At 42.6% G+C, this 20,643-nt stretch overlaps 1 protein-coding gene across 2 annotated transcripts; it reads right to left on the reverse strand.

Annotated features, from left to right (window-relative positions):
- Positions 1-2,031: 2,031 nt before the first annotated feature.
- LOC131084528 (serine/arginine-rich splicing factor 5-like) lies at positions 2,032-17,645 on the reverse strand. Of its 2 annotated transcripts, none has more exons than XM_058026071.1 (8): positions 17,545-17,645; positions 15,265-15,403; positions 11,729-11,799; positions 10,882-10,968; positions 9,337-9,409; positions 5,471-5,544; positions 4,494-4,604; positions 2,032-3,501 (listed from the first exon to the last, which is right to left on the reverse strand). In XM_058026071.1, exons 2-8 carry the CDS (start codon positions 15,388-15,390, stop codon positions 3,210-3,212), a joined length of 834 nt encoding a protein of 277 aa, XP_057882054.1. In that variant the 5' UTR covers positions 15,391-15,403; positions 17,545-17,645; the 3' UTR covers positions 2,032-3,209. The 2 variants fall into 2 exon arrangements, with proteins under 2 accessions (XP_057882054.1, XP_057882053.1); XM_058026070.1 differs by lacking the exon at positions 17,545-17,645 and adding an exon at positions 16,909-17,033.
- Between the last annotated feature and the right edge of the window lie 2,998 nt (positions 17,646-20,643).

Consider the following 20,643-nt stretch of genomic DNA (forward strand, 5'->3'; position numbering starts at 1 on the left):
AAGGGCGTGGGCAGCCGCAGAGCCCAGGCCGAGGCAGCCCCTGCTGCACAGCTCCACCGCAAGCACACGCGTGAGCCGCTCCCAGCGCGCCCCTCTTCCACGCACCGCGGGCGCTGCTGGTCAGGGAGCAGAGATGCTCGTGGGAGGGCAGCACAGTGCACAACGCGGGTTTGTGAGGCCTGAGCAGGGTTAAGTAAATTCGCTCAGGTTTTGAGGTGTTTGCGGTGAGATTTGGGGTCTCAAAATATACTGTCATTGGTTCTCACTGGGAAATACAGTATAGTGCAATAATTTTGGTGCTCGCGGATAAGAGAGACGAGGTGCTAGACTAAAGGAAATTCAAGAGTGTGTAGAATAAGCAGATGTGGGGTTTAGACCATCCAAGTGCCAGAACTGGGGAAAGGTAAAGTAAATGGAAACAAACAGAGGGCAAGTGTGGGCAGAAATCTTGCAGCAAGCATTTTGGGCAAACCTGGAAGGCCAGTCTACACGATCAGTAATGGTTCTTGCACAGCGCTAGAAACAGGCTGTGACAATTTGAATGAAAAGAACAGGGAAACTTTAAACATGTAAGAAAACCTGTGTGTTTTTGAGCACATCACTTTTCAGTTAAGGCATTCACAGGAACTGGCAGTAATGCAGGGAACATGGCAATGGCTGTATGTGTAAGAGACAGCAGAGCTGCTTGCCTATACTTGTTAAACAGCCAGTGTGACCCAAAGCTTTACTGGGAAAAATACGTAGAAAGGACAAAACCAGTGCAACCAACACCAACACTTCAGACTGAAGTACTAGATGTGGTATTTAAGTCCATGTCTGGTAAATTCCATTTTTGGCTGGAGGCATGAAAGGCATAGGCTGTGAAGAGAGGCCCTTGAGCCTTTGCTGGAGCGGGGCAGAGCGATGCAGGTATGGATCCTAGGGCTGTTCCTACTCGGGATCATGTTGTTCCTCCAGCACGGTTTGGAAAGACAAATGTCTTGTCCTCGAACACAGGCCACACCCTTCTCAGCCCCTTCACAGTCCCAGGAGCAGTGGCACAGGGACAGCCAGTAGATGGCAGTAGAGCTGGAGCCAAACCTGCTCAGCGAGGAATCCTGGCCTTCCTGGCAGGAATATTCCTCATCCTCCTCCTCCTCACCTCCTTTTGTTTGGCAACCACATCTGAACACACACACAACACTCACTTTCCTTTTCTCATCAATAAAGCAGAGATGTGATGTGGCCAAGCACAATAAAGTTTATCTTCATGAACCACTGGGATACCCTTGGATCAAAAGCCGTGTGTTAAACTGACAAAAATGTCATTAGTAATAAAGAAGTGCCATAAACATCACAGAAAATATGCTCTTGTTTTGGGGGGATGATGCAGCCAGTTGCTGAAATGCAAATCATTGCAGTGCTTGACTTCCAGGTGACTGCACCCCATGCTGCAAGCAGTTTCATGCTGTAGGATAAGGCTTCCTTCCCTCGGGAGGAAAATATCCTGTGGTAAGAGAACTGCTAGCACATCATACCAAACATTGCAAAGAATGAAAGAATAGTTTGGGTGGGAAGCGACCGTAAAAATCTAGTTCCAAACCCCTGCCATGGCAGGGTCACCAGCAACATGGCTTTACAAAGGGTGTTAGCCTTGAAGCCTTATATGTACACAAGTTGTGTAGGCAATCTAAGAATCTCCAGTACAGTATTTCAGAAGTGACAAATGAATTTACCTATAGTAAGATTCTAATTCCCATGGCCATTTGGTTGTTGGTTCCTCTGTTGAAGTGTCAGAGCAGAAGGTATCACACAAACCTGTGTGCAAGGACTGCAGAAAGAATCCTTTTGCCATTTATTCAAACAGCCACTGCTGGCCATGACAGTAAAATCCTATCCTGTCCTCCAGTTAGTCAGCATCTCGTCACTTACAACTGGTTTCTATTTTCCATTTTCTTGCTTCTATATGGGTATACCTATCAATAAATTTCTTCGTGATCATGTCAGAAACACTGAAGTGAGCTACAGCAACAATTTAACAAAACTGCAAAATAAGCCAGAAAAAGGATTGATTTTATTAGGAATGGTACATTTAAATACATGTAAGACTTTGGGATTAATTTACATATTTCTTCCAAAAATGTTTCCCTTCTTTGACAATACAGAAGTTAAAAAAAAATATCTAATTCCAAATTGTAAGAACAACAGTATTTGCAGTGGAAATTTCTAATAATCAAAACAAGTGTGCATTCCGGAGATTTTGACAACACTTTTCCTGGGAATTTTTTTTGCTGCTCTCATTACTAAAATAACCTTCCTTTCCATCAAGACTATTGCTAGTCATACACATGTTATTCAGTATCACACTTTTGGGTATGAAAGCTATGTCACTTTTATAAACATCAAAAACATGGACATGCATATTGACATTTCTGTGCAGTTTTATGAAGTCACCTGTCAAATAAGGCCTATACATACAATACCACATACTAGTGAATTACTGTAAAATTATTATAATGGATTCCCAATAAACCTGACATCTGGATGGTATGTCTTACTTTAACAGAAAATTCCAGCTTTCATTACTGCTTAACATTGTATTAATCCATTATCCAAGTGAGCAATATTCAACTAACCAATGTGTATTCCTGAAAGTCTTTTGCAAATTAAGCATATTGTCAAGGTCATGTAAAGCTGGAACTTAAACAGCCTGTTAAGCCAAGCAACAGGGAAAAAGGGGAACTCTAAACTAATTTTATCTGGTCCATTCATTCTCGCACAGAAAAGTAGCCACAGAACCTTAAAGGAATTAAATCTATACTTCCTGTTCTCAGACTTAATACCAAGGACAAAAGCTAACATAGTATTTTGGAAGTCAAAGGCCTTGGAGGTGGAGGGGAAAGTAGGGGCAAGAGAGGGAGAAAGCAGCGTATTGTCTCATCCCATTACCTCAGCATTATGTGTACATAATATATCTATGATAGAAATGTTTACTAATAGCAGGGAAAAAAATAAAAAAGACTTCCCACTCCAGACTTCACTGAAAGAAGAAAGCTGACAGCCAGCCCCTCCTCACAGAGATGGCCTATTTGATGACAGGCACTTTGGCAATGTAAGAGGAGGTCACCCTTTCATCATGTTAACTCTTCCCCTCCCAGATCTCACATAAAACTTGTCTCAAGTCTTGAAGAAACTTGAATCAAATTAATTAATACATCTCTCAAAGCAGGTTAACTACGGCTGTGAGCAGAGCTCGACCTAGAACGAGATTTTCTTTTAGAAGAAGAGGGAGAGGGGGAAGAAGCTATCAAGCTGGAGCGGTGGCTTTTGTGGGAGTAACTCTTTTTGGGAGTGCGACTGCGAGAGCGAGAGCGGGATCGAGAGCGAGAGCGGGACCGAGAGCGGGAGCGGGACCTGGAGCGGGACCGGGAGCGCGAGCGGGAGCGGCTGTCCGAGCGGGAAGATCCCGTGGACCTGGACCTGCTGCGAGATCTTGAGTAACTCCTCGACCGAGATCTGCTTCTAGAAAAACAAAATTAAAAGCTGTAGTCTCACCTCTTGCTAAATTTAAAACAATCGTGTAAAATTCACAGCTTCTCTGTACGCACGGCCCATCCATGTGAACCTGTGCAAGCGCTGTTCACAGCATTCAGCCATTTCACAGGGCTGCTAGGTTTCTGCTCTGCTCCATCAGGACAGCATCTTCCTAGGTGAAGGCCAGCAGGAACTGCTGGCCTTGACACTCTCTGCTAGGGGCACAATATGAACTGCCTAATAAAAGAGGCCTCTCCCCAGCTCCTGCCAGGAGGAGAGAAATCAATTTTTAGGCAGGGGAATCTCTATCAAAGAACAATTCTTTGTCTGCAAACATCCTGCCTTGAAGTATCATTTAATTTATCAAGAAAAACAGAGAAATGGAACTTTATACCTGTGGTGTTTATTCTCTGTAGAAATGCCACGCAAACCAGAGTTTCTTTCAAGAGGCTAAGTATCTAAAGGCATGGATCACCAGAACACTTTAAGGCCGTAGAGTTTTAACACCTTCACTAGTCATGCATCCCTTTTTTAATGGAAAGAGATAATGAAAGAGCTGCAGCCAACATGTTTTTTAGTGACTGAACAGCAGAACTGCTTAGGAATAATGCAAGCAAGCTAACTGATTTTCTTTTATTCTCACGAACAAGTTGGCTTTCAAACTATTTGAGAAATATTTCACAGGACTGTGAAACAGCTTTCCTTTAAATTAAACATTTTTAACAACAAAATTTATGTTTTAAGAAGTTCTTTCTTTATAACACCACAGTTTGTCTTTAAAAAAAATTTTACTCACATCCAAAAGTGTTCTTTTTACCCTGTTTAAGCAAGTTAGTTCTTATCTTAATCTGTTTACACTGCTAAAAAGTGGTTCTGTGCAGTGAAATTTAGCTTGGGGCCAAAAAAACTACATAAACTTTGGCACAAATACTACCCAAATCCATGCCCTCAGCAGATTTTTATCATGCCAAGTGACATACCTATGCCTTCTGTGGTCTTCAGTCAGTTTAATTCTGCGTCCATTCAGCTCAGTGCCATCCAGCTTTTCCAGAGCACTCTTCATGTCACTGTAAGATGCAAACTCCACAACCCTGTATACCATAATGAAATGAAAGAAAAGTTACAGAGAAGCAAAAAAAGTAAGGAGAGCAGGTGTTTTTTAATCTGTTTATTCACAGCTGTTTTATCTTCTGAAAGCTAGTTTTTAACATGGTTAATAAGAAAATATGACACCAACAGTCCTAGTTATCCATACCTCTCACATCTACTTAAACAATAGCAGAACTGCCATCTGCAAGGAGATGGAGAAAGTGCAGGAAGCTACACAAACCTGCATCAGCTGAGGAAATACCTTTCAGTCCTCCACTAAACTGCATCCCAAAGCTGCCCATGAAACAAAACAAGTCTGCACTATCTTCTGACCTATTTAAGAATTTTAACAGTGAATAGACAAGTCCAGTCTTTGTGGTTTTTAAAGTTTGAACTCAGAAAAGGGTCTATGTTGCATTGGTTTGCAGTGGTCCAAGAGCAGTTCTGCCAGCACAGACACTTTATTCACCCTTCCTTCCCTCCTGCTTTGTTGTGCAGGACCTTTGTAGTCTGCAGAACTAAGAACAGAGAGTGGGCAGGCAGATATTCCCCATGGAAGTTGGTTATGTGCATTTCCCATGACTTTGACTGCTGAACCAGTGTACAGCAGCCACAGACAGGTGGTGTTTCAGCCTCAGGCCTCAGATCATAATAACATTTGAAAGGAATTCGCCCTTCCTTTCCTGCTTTCATGATAGAGAATAGAAACTGAACTCCTAGTTACTATCAGTTCATGTTTTGGATTGTTTTGGTTCCTTAACTGGAGAAATTTCAGCATCTAAGCCGCCCCATAGATCTGTATTTTCACTTCTTCTGTATTAGAGGAAAAATCATGCCCATATCACACAAAGACACAAAATGAACTTACCCTTCATTCCTGTTGTTTCTGTGTGCATCCACATAAGTGACCTCCCCTGCCTTTCTCATGACATCTTTCAAGTCCTACAGCAAAAGTTAACATTTTAGTTTGAACGGGACACGAATCAGTCAGGTAGCAGAATACTCCCCTAAAACTTTCCCTGCTGAAACTGCTTAATGCTTTTTAATTTCTATATAAAAAAAAAATATATATATAATTTAGAAAAAGTTTCTGAAACAGCTTATGTAATAGCAGCTGCATATAGAAAGGATGCATCATTTTACAGCCACAGTGAATAAACCACTGCTTTCAAGGTAATCCTACATCCCAAAACCTGCTGTTATGAAAACACAATGCGATACTTAAAATACCAACATGTCCCCTGAAATCAGAACCGAGAAGTGCAGTAGTATTAAATCCAGATTTTCATAACTAAAGTCCCAGTTAAATGACATTCCAAAAAGTGTAGACAAATTCAACCTTTATGATCACCTCCCCCAGCTTCAAAGTAAAATTAAAAGCAAAAAGGTCTAACTACAATGTAATTAAAAATTTTACAAAGGAATTTTTCTTTAAAAGTTTCATTTGAGTATCCGTCACACTACAGTGTCACATCAATGGACATCCTTGTCTTAAACTTAACAGAGGCTAAACGTGGACAAGTAAAATTACTTGCTTAGCAATAGGAGAAAGTACAAACAAATAATGCAAGAGGTCACTAAAAAGCTAAACATTTGTCTAAGTTAAGGCAGCACTTTTACCCAACAGTATCTGGCATTTTACAATCCCACACTACTTACCGCAGCACACCACAAGTGGCAGGTGATATAAGAAGGTACCTTAAGCAAAGAGCTGCTTGTCCAATACCTAGCTGGCCAAGAGGAACTCTCTTACATGAGAAAGGCAGTGATGGCTCATAGCAATATGCTTCACGGAGGTACCAGAGGCCCTGAAAGCACTGGACATAGTCTCCAGTCTCCAGAAGTGGCTAAAGAACCCGAGGATGATCTGTGCTAGCCAATCGAGATCAAACCCAGGCAAACCAAGATCTAGACTGCCAAAAAACAGGAGTGTCATAGGAACCAAAAGGAAAATTCAGAACAGGCCAAACCCTAGAATTTCAGCCACTAGAAAACCCCCAAATCTTTGGTTCTTTTTCCTCCACACAAGAAAAATGAAGGTTAACCAAATCAAGGTTGTTAGAAGAAGTTCAAAATGCACTTGGTTAGAATTAGAAATACGCTTAAGGAACAAAAGACTACAAAACAAAAAGCCAAGAAAAAACTTTAGAACATTTGCCACAGAATATAAAAAAGCTCAGTTTTATCTAGTATTTTGATTCAATAGTTTTATGTTAAAAACTGGTATATGGAAAGTCATAGATATTCTCCTTGTTTCACAGGTCTTACTATAAAGAAACCCTAATAGCAAATGAAAATTGGTCCCTATTAGTACCATTAAAAACAATACTTCAAACTACCTCAATTTAGAGATGATAGACAAAATTTTGGCTCTGCTCAAGTCAATGAGACTTTAACCAGACCAGGACTGGTAAGTCAAAAGGGAGTTAAAAAGTGTTAATCTACACAATTATTTCTCAAATCAGTAACTTTAGGCTTTAAGACTGAGGCTCCCACAAGACTGCCACACTAGTGCTGAATCCTAAGAAACATTAACATGAAATATCATTTGCAATCGCAATGTCAACACAATTAAGACGCCAACATTATTTCTCAAAAGAGGAAGTGTGCATGTGTTATAAAATCTCAACATTCTGTAGTTAGGGAAATGTTTTAAAAGTTACCTGGTATCACCTAACCAGTGCAACAATCAAATTTTATCTTAAGTTTACTGTTCTGGGTCACCTTAAATAGCACAAGAAAACCCTGTTGTCCTTAGCACCAGAGAGATATAAGGTGTAGGGCAACCATAAGTACGAAAATATATCTTGATGTAATACAGACCTACTTTTCTCAACTGCTTGAAAATTTGATACAGGGAAACTGATAAGGTTGGTTGGAAAGCTCTAAACATGCAGAAATACATGTTTGCTAAAAAAAAAAAAAGGAGAGCATCTAGCAGTTTGTCCATCACTTAGAGATGGGATTATCTATTAACAATATAGTCAACAATCTGAGGAAACTGATCTGAATAGAAATTTTTCTGGCTTTTTCTATGTTTAAATATCCCAACACAGTAACTTTTAAGGGAGATAAATGTTCTCAAAGTATGGGGATCTGGACACACCAAAGATTAAATTCTGTGTGCAAGTTTAAAAACAACATTCCATAACGTGTGTGCTTCCTAGCAGGGATTAGAAGGGAAGAATAATGGCACTACTGTTAATAGATTAGCTATTTTAATGTGTTATAAGTAGCACAGTTAGAAGTTAAAACACTATAGTCAGTACCAAAGCAGTACAACTTCAAAAGTAAATGCAGCTTGCATATGGTTGTTACCTTCAAACAATGTCTGCTTAGGCAGGTATCGAAAAGTCTCTTATGATAACTTATAATATATTTAAGAGACATTAAAACATTTAATTAGAATACTAAAAGATTCATCAGTATGAAATCTGAATTGGGTGGGCTTCAGATTAAAATGTAAGTACACATAAAGCCATTATAAATATTCACAAGTAAAAGAAAGTTACAAAAATGTTAATTTTTTTTCAAGTTATGCATTTAACACTGAACAGCCTTATAGGATTTGTTTTCCTTAACACTCCATTATAGCTTACTTCTCTGGTCCCTACTGCTGTTTCCAAGTGACAATCTCTTCATATAGGTAACTGCGTAGCAAGCCCAGAAGATATTTAGATTAAATCCAGTTGATGATCACCTCAACTCAGCTGGTTTTCTTTAGTTACTCAATAATTAACACAACTGTTCTGTTACAAACCCTTTGAACCTGTCATGCAGAAGATAAACTGAGTTTGACCGTTGATCTAAGTGGATTGCACCCAACTCTTACGAAACACATCAGCAGAGCTCCAGGCAAACCAAGAAGCCTCCTTGTGGGGAAGCAGCTCCAAGGCCGAGGCTTTGAACATTCAACATGTCCTACTGCATCTTTCAGGACTTTAACCAAAGTCTCTTTATTCAAAGAATATATAGCTTAATGAACAACACTAAACTCCACTATTCACTCACCTTTTGTAAATAGCATCTGTTGCTATGTCCTTACAAAGTGAACTTCCTATACACTGTACACTACACAGAACATAACTAAAACAATTGATTACATGGCTATTCTGTTAAAAGCCAGCTAAATATTAGCAAAACATTAGCAAGAGGTGAAAAAACAACAACAAAAAAGAAAGATGGTAAGAAAGCTTCAAATTACAAGTACTAAAAGTTTGGGTTTTTAAAAAAAAGATCTACAATAAGCATAATCAACATAGTAGCTCTCTTAAAATTTCCTCGATTAATGATGTATTACTAGAATTCTCAATCATTAACTGGGTCACAAAAATATTTTGCAAAACGTAAGAAAAGACTATAAATTATAACCAAAACAAAGGCATGCATCTCCAGGTGTAATAATACAACAGAATGACATAGTTTGAATTAATGCAATGTTTCAATATTTTAGAAACAACTTAAGAGTCTTCCAAAGTTTTATCAGCTGGCAAATAGAATTAGGAATCTGTTCCCAACTACAAAATCTAGTTAGAGAATATTTGCGCAGCTTTGAAACAAAGGACTTCTGTAAGTGCTTGAATGCTAATTTTCACCAATCCCTGAAGCGTTTTTCTTATTTTTTGTTGACATTAAATATTTATGATGGCTTTATTAAGAAATTAGACTGAACACAGTCTACTTACGGAGTAGTAAAATAAGGTGTAAAAAAGTGAAGGCAAGATGCTAACTCACCTGCCAGCTGATACGGGATGAAAGGTTTTCAACAATGATCCTGTGTTCAGTACGAACAGGAGGCCCATACCGGCTGGAAGAATTCAAAGGGGACAAAAAAGAAAAAAAATCTCCAGTGTAAGGAATGTAAAGCTTAAGAAATCTGACATTTTCTACAGGTCACTGAAAGATTCAAGTAATTTCCTTATTGCTGGACTGCAGACTTGATTCTTCTTAGTCAAGAGTACATTTAAGACTCCACTAGAATAGCGTCCCGAGCTTTTTTGGAACACCCGGATCTGCCAAGTATTTAAACAAGAGGACTCAGAGATATAAAAGTAGCAGGATGACTCTCATTTTTCCATTATTGCAAACCTCTTCTTGTCTAGTACTAGCAGTCTGACATCATGAACATGACCACAACGTCAGATGTCCATGACCTTCAATCAAACAAACTTGCTACTTTGAAAGTTCACTTGTAGCCTGGACCTTGGACCAATTATACCACACCAAGGTTACTGCCACTAAAGTAAAAAAAATCCAATTAACACGCTTGCATATGCAAATCAGATGTTCCAGACATTGGTTGGTAACTGGCAGCAATTCTGACTTTGCAACTGACGTGAAGGTTTATGTCCCATGTAGCTTCATCTTTCTTCCAAACTCTACTCTGCACAGGCCACAGCTATGAATGTTTCTACAGAGTAAATTCTTCCACACATATTTCCTTCACACAGGTAGATATAAAGTGAGAAGATGTAATGTGTAGTTGGCTGGCAGAATACATGCAAATCTGCAGAACTTTCACTGCATGTTGGCACAAGGTTCACCACTGGCTCTAATCACTGAAAGTGAACAACTCCACAAATACTGTGTGTCCTCTAGAGGTATTCTAGAGATGAGCTGTGTCCTGGTTTGCACATTCCATCACTGGAGAGAGACTCTCCTGTTTGGTCAGCAAACTTAGTCAACTGGTATTTACTAACACATGCAGAAGTGTTTACCTTGTGCCCTAGAACTGCTCCTTTTCTGGGCTGTGCTGAAATAAGCATTTGGATAATCATACAACTGGAAATGTGAAAACTTGGTTAGACAGTAAATGCCTTGAATTACAGCTCTACAATATCCTACTTTATCATGTAAGCTCAATTTGGTGACAAAAGCTGCAATAGAGAAGCTCTGCATTTCTCTTGACTTGGTGTTAAAATCAGCCAATCCAATTGCAGCAATACTCCTTCACATCATTTACATGGCAGCAGGAAACAAGACTGGCATAATGCCTACAATATGGCAAAGGCACATTTCATAACAGGTTTGTGAACCTCTGCAAGACAGTTAAACTGCTTAAAAATTCCCACTCTCCTCAGCCTGAGAGGGCAAGTAATAGTAATGAATCTGCAAGGTTTGAGAACATAAAACTTTTTTTTGTGAAGCTATACAGGGAACCAGAGCTCGATCCCTAAATCACATAAAGAAAACTCCAGCTCTTTTGTGACTGGAAGTGGAAAAGGACACAGTTCTTTTGTGACTGGAAGAGGAAAAGGACAGAGAGCCCAGACCACCTACCTAGATCCACTCTGCGACTGGTAATAACTGAACCGTTGTGAGAATCTTCCCCTTCCTCTTCGGGCTCGAGCATGTTCAATTGTGACCCTTGTGACAGGAACAAAAAAAAAAAAACAAGCACATAAAAAAAATTAAAACAACAAACTTCAAGTATTTGACATTGACTGGAAGCAAATGTGCACAAGCAAGAATTATCTTGCCCTTGCAAGCAATGATTTATAACACAACCACCGGCATTTCTTAAAGAGCCAGACCAGTGTTTTTTCTCATTGATCTCCCTCAGATTTTCATGAGAACTGTCATTGAGTCTGTAATTCAGACAAACACTTGAATATGCTCAACCAGTCCAGGAGTACTCACAAAGAGAAAAGAATACTAAAATAACCACCAATAACCTAATGATCTAACATACAGCTTCCATAATCACAATAAAAATTACTGCAACATTCAGTGACTATAGTTCACATTGCTGCCAACTGAAGGGCAATGATCCAAATGGTAACAGGATATCATCAGCTTGTCTTCCGGTCAATAGGCAGATAAATACTAAATAAGTTCAATTCACTCTTACTAATATTCCTAATGAGAAGATCCTGAGTTACCTCTGAAAGAGAACTAAGTGCAAGTAGAGAAAATCGTCAGCCCTGCTCTAAACTACTCCTCCCCCAGCCCCAAATTTATCTTTGCCTTAAACAAGACTGGATCCCAATGACTATCTTTAAAGTTAAGGAAGGTACATCCCACCATAGAACCACAGGAAATGGGTGTCAGAGCACAAGATGATGCACTGCATTTAGATGCAAAGCACTTTTTCTATTCTTAAGGGAAAATATGGTATCACACTTACCTTTCATCACACAGCTCTTTACCATTTAGTTCATAAATTGCATCATCAGCATCCCTGTGGTCTTCGAATTCCTAAGAAGAAAATAGAAATAAAAATGTATTTTCCCTCACAGTACATGCAAGTACTAATAAATATACTTCTTTATAAATTTTACATTTCTACAGCAAGTATCACCAATAACTTTGAATAAGGAAACTAGTTCCTGGTACATTTATGAGTGAAAAGCCAACATGTTCCTAGTCACGATAATTTCTTCTCCCTCCATCCCACAAACTCCTTTTGCCTCCCCAGTTGTTTCAGTATAACTTATTTGCAGGACCTATTAATTAAACTACCTGGTTTGCTAAGAAATATCTAAAATACTTTTGGGGACAGGTAGGGGAAACTACTTAAAGGCATATAATTTAAAACACAGCTCCACATACAGGAAAATTGAATATAACAGCATAAGCTGATCAAATGCGGGAGAGCTGTGCACTGCCAAAACTCCCTTAAGATTAAATTCTTGCTGAACCGGCAAAGAAAGAGTGAACCAGAAAAAAAAGCCCTCCTAATTTTTTCAGAGTGAATTCAGTGACTAGCTGGGCAAAAAGATGCCCATGTAGGAAGAGTATGAAACATAAGCCCTTCTTCAGCACTGGCCACCTGCAGGTCCAGATCAGCTGTAACAAGCACAATTCCCTTCACTGTTGCAATGGAATCTGTCACTTTGCTTTTGGCAGAAATGCTGCTTTAGTCAGCCTGAGTAGCCTCTGCCCACTATCCAGCCTACTGGTTCTTGGCAAAGCTGCTTGCACAGCTCTGCAGGAAACTAGGTCAAGAAACCTACCCAGATGAAAAAACAGCCCACTTTGTGCAGGAGGTGGGGGTCAAAAAGTGTTATTTTTCAATCAGATCAGCTTCCCAGGTAGGTTCATTATGTGTGGCTGGATAACTGCAGCAACACCACGAGAGGCAAGGGGACAAAGGAAAGAAATAAAGCAGAGAGAACAAGCAGCTGGGTAGGGACTGCTGGCAGCAACAGTGCAGATGGAGAGAAAAAATTGTGGAACTGCAGCTTGCAAGGAACGAACAACAGAGAAGAAGCTTCCCAAGTTGAAGAAAGTGTTTGCATAACTATAAACAGCTTTTCAGAAGCAATACTGGCTTAAGCAATCTTCCCCCTTCTGCACTGAAATTTGCTTCACTACCAAGTGAAACATCACACACCCCTGCATAATGATGCAAAGATTATCTTAAAACACATAATTTAAGTCCAGCACTTAAAAGTATCAATAGCTGGCAACTACAAGTTCCAGATTATGTCAACTACTTTCTAACAAATTGACCATGTGCAAGTCTATCTAACTTCATGGTTTGAAGTTTGAAAACACTATGTTCTGAAATCTACAAAATTTAAGTAAACATAATTAGTTTCAAAGATTAAGCAATGATTTTAATCAAGCACAACAAAACATGCTTTTAGCACTATAAGAATGTTCACTTGGTTTTATAATATGTTTTATAAACACAAGTCTTAAATAACAGAAAATAAAGATGGAACTGACAGCACAAGGCCAATAAAGTATCATGAAGGATAATGCCATTCCATGTGTTTATAAATGACATGGATGACAGGATCAAGCACAGCCTCAGCAGTTCTGTGTCTGACACTGAAGTGAGAGGACAAATAAATTTACCAGAATGAAAACCAATCCCACATAAAGACCTTGACAGGCTGAAAGATTAAGCAAGCAAGAATCACAAATCTTAATGAAAGATGGTCCATGACGTGCTGCATGTGGTGTCAGACAATCCCAAGCAGCAGAATGCGCTGGGGGCTGAGTGGCTGGAGAGCAGCTCTGCTGGAAAGGCCATGGAAATGCCCGTGGAGAGTCAGCCAAGCATGAGTCAGCAGCATGGCCTTGCTGCAATGGCAGCAAATCGTATCCTGGGCTGCATCCGTAGGAGTACAAGCAGCAAACTGAGGGGTGCAATTATTCCACCCCACTTGGCATTTGTTAGGCCACACCTGGAACACTGTGTCCAGTTTTGGTCTCTCCAGCTCATAAACGACATTGAAAAATTGGACTGAGACTAGCAGAGGGCAACCAAAACTCATCAGAAGGTTGGATAACAAAGAGAAGCTGAGAGAGCTGTGTTTGTTCAGCAGGAAGAAAAGGCAGCTTCAAGGGAATACAGTCAGTCTTCCAAAACCTAGAACATAGTTACACAAAATGGAAGTGATTTCTGATATGCGTGCACAATGATAGGATGACAAGTATGGGAAGGAAAGTTGTTTAGCTGCAAAGAAAAAGCATTTTATTCTGAGAACAACTGCATTATTTATATAAATTTATGAGACAATTATTCAAGCTTACTAGTGATCTTTGCAAAGAAAATGGCTCCACCTAGGAACTAGAGAGGAGGGAGGACTGACTGACTGACTCGCTTACAGGAGTTGAACAGAAGCTGTTCCTGAATGAGTCAACAGCCCTGCCCAGGAAGAGAAGAGGAACACTCAAGGAAAGGGGACTGAGAAATACCAGCAATTGGAAAGAGCACTCTAAATATAGACTCAGGCTCGTGTCTACATCAGCCACTTACCTCCAGACTTTTAAGAGACGGGTATTTACCTGCTGGCAGCCAACAAGCAGCTCATAATGCAAGGGAACCAGAAACTACTATGTGTAGGAGTTAAGGAGCAATACTCACATGAAACTAAAGTAGGCAAAGCCTGTCCTTTTGTTCCTTTCCAATAACTTCACTCAAGGGATTGATCTTGGCAGAAAGAGTGACATGTAAGCCTGCCATTATGTGAGGGCAGTATCAGCCTTTCAAGTCTGAACTAAGTGCTGCACAACAGCTAATTCTCAATTCTCATGAGATAAGTTAAAACACAGGCTGATTCTGAGTCAATCTGTAAAGCTGCACAATTTGGACACTTAGGAGCAGAGAGCTCTAGAAAGCAGTGGTAGGTAACTGAGATACAATGAACTGTCTATTTAATTTCATAGTCTGGCAAGCATATATGCCCTACAAACATGTACTGATGATGAGTATGTTGAATTTCAGCTGCACAAGCCTTCAAAGCTGTGCTACTTGGATCCACCAGCCAGCACCCACTACACCAGCTGTCTTAGCCAACTAGTCTGCTTTTATGACAGGCCATTATTTAAAAAATATGACCAAGCAGACTGCAAGGGCTGAGAGTGGCACTTAAGTGGTTCTTATAAACTCTTCTTCTGGGTCAAGACTGCAAAACTTTGTACTGCCATAACAGAATATTTATACAGTCTTCAGAAATGAGGGGTAAATGTTAAACCCATGGAAGACTATGATCAAACAATGTATTTAATGTAGCTGGAATATTACAGAGATTTTGAGCAAAACCTGGCCATAACTGAAATCCAAAATTATGAAAAGCCTTCTGAAATGTTTATTAATATTTTCCATTTCCCACTGCAAATATGATCTTAAACATCTTCCTTCCTTGACATCATCCTAGCAAGGTTAGTACCTGCAAGAAGAGCAAGGAAAACAAAGCTGTAACTTACCACAAAGCCAAATCCATTTTTCAGATGGATTTCTCGTATGCGCCCATATCCCTTGAAGAACTTCTCCACATCCCGTTCACGAGCACGGGAGCTCAAGTGTCCAACAAAGACACGGCAGCCACTCATCTTAAGGGTGATGCTAAAAAAGAAAACAGCACCGTTTATCAGATTAACAAACTTTAAATAGGGTGATTAAGATCACTTTTACATCTCAGAAATCTTCGTTAAATAGGATTTGATTTTACTGCCCTCCAGGTACACATGTTAAAAGCCTGACTCTCTACAGCCAGAGAAAGGATAAAATCCTGTCTTGCTGACTTCTAGCAGAACCTACAAAGAACTTCCAGCTTTGCACTTTTTAATCATAAAGCTCAAAATCCCAAATCTGTAATTTCAAAGATTTTACTAGGTTAGCAGCTGCTGGGGAAAAAAAAATCGTATGCTAATCATTAGAATAACAACAAACAACAAAAAACATTCTTAAAACTTTTGCTTTCATCTAGAAAAATCTCTGCAATAAAATTTTATCAGCACACAAACGATAAATGGTAGCCATCAAATTATTTTCATTTCCAGTAACCATAAATATAAGTTACTTTAACAGTCTATCATGCTTTGAAGAAGAATTTTGCATTATGAGATTTCAACAATGGCAAAAATAAAAAAGGCTATTTGAGGCACTCAAATTTTTAAAGCTATCCACTGATCCAGTATATGTAATTCGAGATATTCTATGTAAAACTCTATTTTTAACCTTAAGGTGTCGCTTTTTCAATTTATGTGGTTTAAAAAATTTTAACATCTCATACCTGGAAAATATTAATTATTTGTCTCACTCAATGCACCTGCTGGCATAGAAAAAAAGCAAAGATTTTGAGCCCTAAGGCATGGAAATATGACGTGATCTTGCACGACAATACCGGGCTCTAATGCAGGCAGAGTGGACAACATGTCACGTTAGCTGTGAAAATAACTCCCGTCAGTCGGGATGCAGTATTTTGAATTAATGTGATTTACCTTCTCTGCTACCGTACCCCCATTAGGTTTCTATCGAATACTTTCTTTACTCAGCCTTACCGTGCCCTCAGAGAAGTGCCGAAGCTTTGGAAGCCTGGGTACCGGGCGTTTTGTGGGGCGAGGGGTTGCACGGCGACAGCACTTACTTAGACTGGCCTCAGCCCCGAACCTCGGAAGAGCCTATGCTGCCCTTTGTAGCCATTCTCTCCTTTGTGCTCACCCGTGCACTGTGATGCCCACAGGGAGATCCAGTCCGGGGGGCTGGTTCAGCTCCCTCGCGGGGTGCCCAGCGTTCAGCACACGGCTTCCCCGGGCACCCTGACCGCACCGGCACCGGCCCGGCCAGCCGCGGGCGTTACGGGAAAGGCAGGCCCTCGCAGAGGAAGGAAGGACAGCCTTACGTAACTGCGTGCTTTAAAACACGGCAAGAACAGCCACTTCGGTAACAGCGCTCGTTTTGGGAACAACAGAGATTTGAAAGATTAAAATGACAGCGTAACTGCTGTTGGATATTTTTAGTTCTAGAAAAATAAAGCGGGGAGAAGAATCACAAAAGGAAATGAACACGGGGTGGGTGGGTGGAACCGATCACCGTTGAAACTGTCAAATATACTGCGAAAGACTTACGAACAACCCATCCGCGCGTTATTTACTCATTATCAAGGAGCACAATGGATGCGAGATCTGCATTGACACCTGCGAGGCGCGGAGCTTCACGCGTCGCTCCTACCACAATGAAATCGAGCTCGCTCGCTGACGACTCAGTAGGTGCGGAAAAGCCCTCGGGAAGCCCTCGGGAAGCACGGAGCCGCAGCAAGCGGCCATCTGCTCCGCCCTCCTTTCGAGCCGTGAGGATCCGGGACTGCGCCAGGCCTGCGGCCTGCCCAAGGCGGCCGGGCCCTCTTCACACACAGGCCCGCCGCCATCACGGCGCCGGCCCACGCAGCGGCGTCGGCCCCTTCGTTCGGCTCCTCGAAGCTTTGCGCTCGCCTCCAATCCGCGACGGCTCCTCGCGGCCATCCCGCCGGGATCAGCCCCCCCGCTCGGGGCAGCGATGGATGGCGGTCCCCCCCCTCCTCCCCCCCCGCCGCGGCCCCGCCGAGCGCTCGGGCCTGCGGCGCCGCGCGGCGCCAGCGCGGCCTCCGCCCGCCGCCCCCGGGCCTCGACCCGTTCCCGCCCCGCCGCAGGCTACCGCCGCCAGAACCCCGCCGGTGGCTCCCCGCGCCCGCCCCGGCCCCCCGCGGTGGAGGGGCGGCCACGCACCGTCGCGGAGCGGCGAGTCCTGCTGGCCGTGAGGAAACCGCTCTGCGGCCGCGGCGACAATGGCTGCCGGCTGCTCCACCGACCGACCGCCGCGCGACCGCCGCGCCTGCGCACAGCCGCGCGCCCCGCCCGCAGCGCGCCGCGCGGCACGACGGGAGATGTAGGCGCGGGGGGCAATGGCGGAGAGCCCCGAGAGCATCCCGCTCCCGGCCGCCGCCGCCGTCAGGGACATTTCCCGCTACACCGGGATGCTCTGAGCCCCGTCCAGCCTGGCCTTGCACACTGCCACGGATGGGGCATCCACAGCTCCCCGGGGCGGCCCGTTCGTGCTGAACTGCCCGTGACTTTTTGTGTAAGACCTGGCAAAAGAGATAAAAACAATTCCGCTTTCCACGTGGAGGGGAAAAGCCACACGTGCGGAGAATTCATCCGGAGTGATGCCCTCGGCAGCTCAGCCCTGCCAACACTGGTGTGCCGCGGCCCTCAGCACCATCTTCCCTCGGGCACACAGAATGATCCGCTTTGGACAAGGCCGCAATGTTTATTGGGGATCGCTGACACCAGGGGGAAACCTTGGCTGGGGAAAAGCGTCTGGTGAACGTCCAGGCCTGGATGGCAGAAGCAGTTTTTCCATGAATAAACGGCACACTCCTGCTTTATCAGTCAGATATATGACTTTATGGACTTCTTACAGTGTCATTAATGACAGTTTACAGTACGATGACCAAGATGAAAATTATCTCTTTTGTCAATGTAGCATAGCTTGTTAAGTCTTCACTGTCCCAATGCTTAAAATATATCTACGGTTTGGTTTGCCCATTTTCCCCCCCTTGTCTGACAGCATCATGTCTGGATTTCCTGTTTTAACTTGAAGTAAAAATCTAAGTTGCACTTATGATATTGCGTGTTAGATTCAGGCATCATTCAAATTTTTTGCCCTCTCTAGGAGGGAGATAACCTAGACACTAAACATCCACATAATAAATAGAATCTTTTAGGTTGCAAGTGATCCTCTTCATTCTTTCCCACTCAGGTATTGAATCACTCAGCCTTCTCCAGCTGAGCAATCCCAGCTGCTTGGCCTCTCCTTGCATGAGAAGTGCTCCAGTCTCACACTCATCTTTGATGTGCTGGATTTGCTTCAGTGAGTCCACGTCTCTTTTGTGGAGATAACACTCCAGATGTGGCCTCGCCCGTGCTGTGTAGAGGGGCAGAGTGGCCTCTCCTGACCCTCCAGTGACGCCCTGGCGAGTGCAGCTAGTGCGGCCCAGGATGTGGCTGTTGCCACAAGGCAGCTGATGTGAACTCAGAACACAGCTAGCTGTGATTAAAATAGAAAATGTGGGTAGCTATAGCTGGTGCAAGTATGTCTTACAACTTTGAATACAATGTGTAGTTGTAAGGCTGCTTTATTTGATGAGACAGTCCAGGACACTCAAAAGGCAGTGCTGTGACTTTTTGTGCAAATTCTGTGTAGGTGGCAGAGCTGGACTATTACAGGAGCAGCAGCAGACTCTGCGAGACTGTGTGCTTGAGCTGCTGTGTTAAGAAGCTCAGAAGCAGAAAAAAGCTCCTTAAGTGGCAGTCTTGGAATGGTGTGGATGTAATAGGGATTGGAGTTACTGGCAGTAATGAAGATAAGTCATGCTAGAAGCCCAGTTAAAGATTTTTTGTTTTATCTTGCTTCTCCTCAGCCTCTGGGATGGTGTCAGCAGGGAGGAATGCAGCTGTGCATCTGGAACACAGCTCTGCTGCTCCGGTGGTGCCTGAGCCAGCCTGGAGTCCTGCTTTCCTTCCTTGAACACCCTGCATGGGTGGTGAAGGCATGAAATACATCAGTAGGAGAATCTGCTGCATTGCCTCTTGTGTGTGGGTAGCGTTTCTGGAAGCTATCACGTGCAAAATCAACTTTAGTAATAACGCTGTGTTTTAGCTCCCTCGTTATTTTGCTTGCACTGAAACGTTGGTCTCTCAGAAGCACATCTGAAAGCCCACTGGGAACTATTACTGTCCTGGCTGCACATTTACAGATGTAAATAAACACTTATCTGGAATCAGAATACTTAAAAACCACATTCTGTTTATTGTTGGGGTAAATTAACTAATTTCTCACTTCCCTGAAGAAGAAATTTTATTTTCTCTGTCACAGAAAGCAGGATGCTGTGGCTCAGCACCACAGATTAAATATTATGTCCAATTCATTAAGGAGTGAAAGTCTTCAATAAAGTGATGGCGATGATGATGATTGAATGTGCTTAATAATAAAGGCATACAATGCTTTCTTACCTCTGAAGATTAAAGCAGTCCTTATTTTTAGGCAAATCTGTACAATGAAAGCCACAGGGTGATACAAAAAAGCCACAACAGCCATAAAAAATCTAGGGGGCGGTCTGAGAAAAGGTTTTAACTAGTTGTAGGATGGCTGCAGCACTCAGGCTGGAAGGTGACGGAGCTGGGCCAGTTCATTGCTCCACCATGAACCTTCCTGAGCACCACAGGCAGGTCACCCCTGCCTGGAGGCAATAACCACTGCAGCACTCAACAGGTGCCAGCCATCCAGAGAGAATCCAAGCCACGACGTAAAGCTAGATCTTGTACAGGACATTTGGAGACCAAAAATGCCAGCAAATGAAAATGCAAATGGGTGAGGTGCTGCTGGGAAGCACTGGTGAGAGGTGTAGGTCTGAATATCCTGCCCCTGCTCAACACAAATGCACCTGCCTGCAGCTGGTCCCAGAGCCTTCTTCCACCTGGGATCCAAAGGATGGTCTTGTCTCCAAGAAGAGTGCCAGCTTGTGTTTGTAGCAGGGACTAACTAGGGCTTGCTCTCTTCTTTGGCTGCCAAAAGATATGTACAGACCAACAGCTGCATCTTGTAGAATGCCTTGTCATTTGGAACACTCATTACTCTGGAAGCTCAGGTTTGCTGTCTTCCTCAGACTGAAGATTCAGGCTCCCACCCATCAGAATGTCCTAACCTCTGTGTGAGCCTGTGCTGGTGGAGGAGGGAGGCTCCTCTCACTCAAATTCTGCCACTGTGGAGCAGAGAGCTGAGGGAGGGCAAGTGCAGGGAGAGGGATGCCCAGTGCTAGGGCCTGT

The sequence above is a fragment of the Melospiza georgiana genome, chromosome 6 (assembly GCF_028018845.1).
Source record: "Melospiza georgiana isolate bMelGeo1 chromosome 6, bMelGeo1.pri, whole genome shotgun sequence".
NCBI classification, from domain to species: Eukaryota; Metazoa; Chordata; class Aves; order Passeriformes; family Passerellidae; genus Melospiza; species Melospiza georgiana.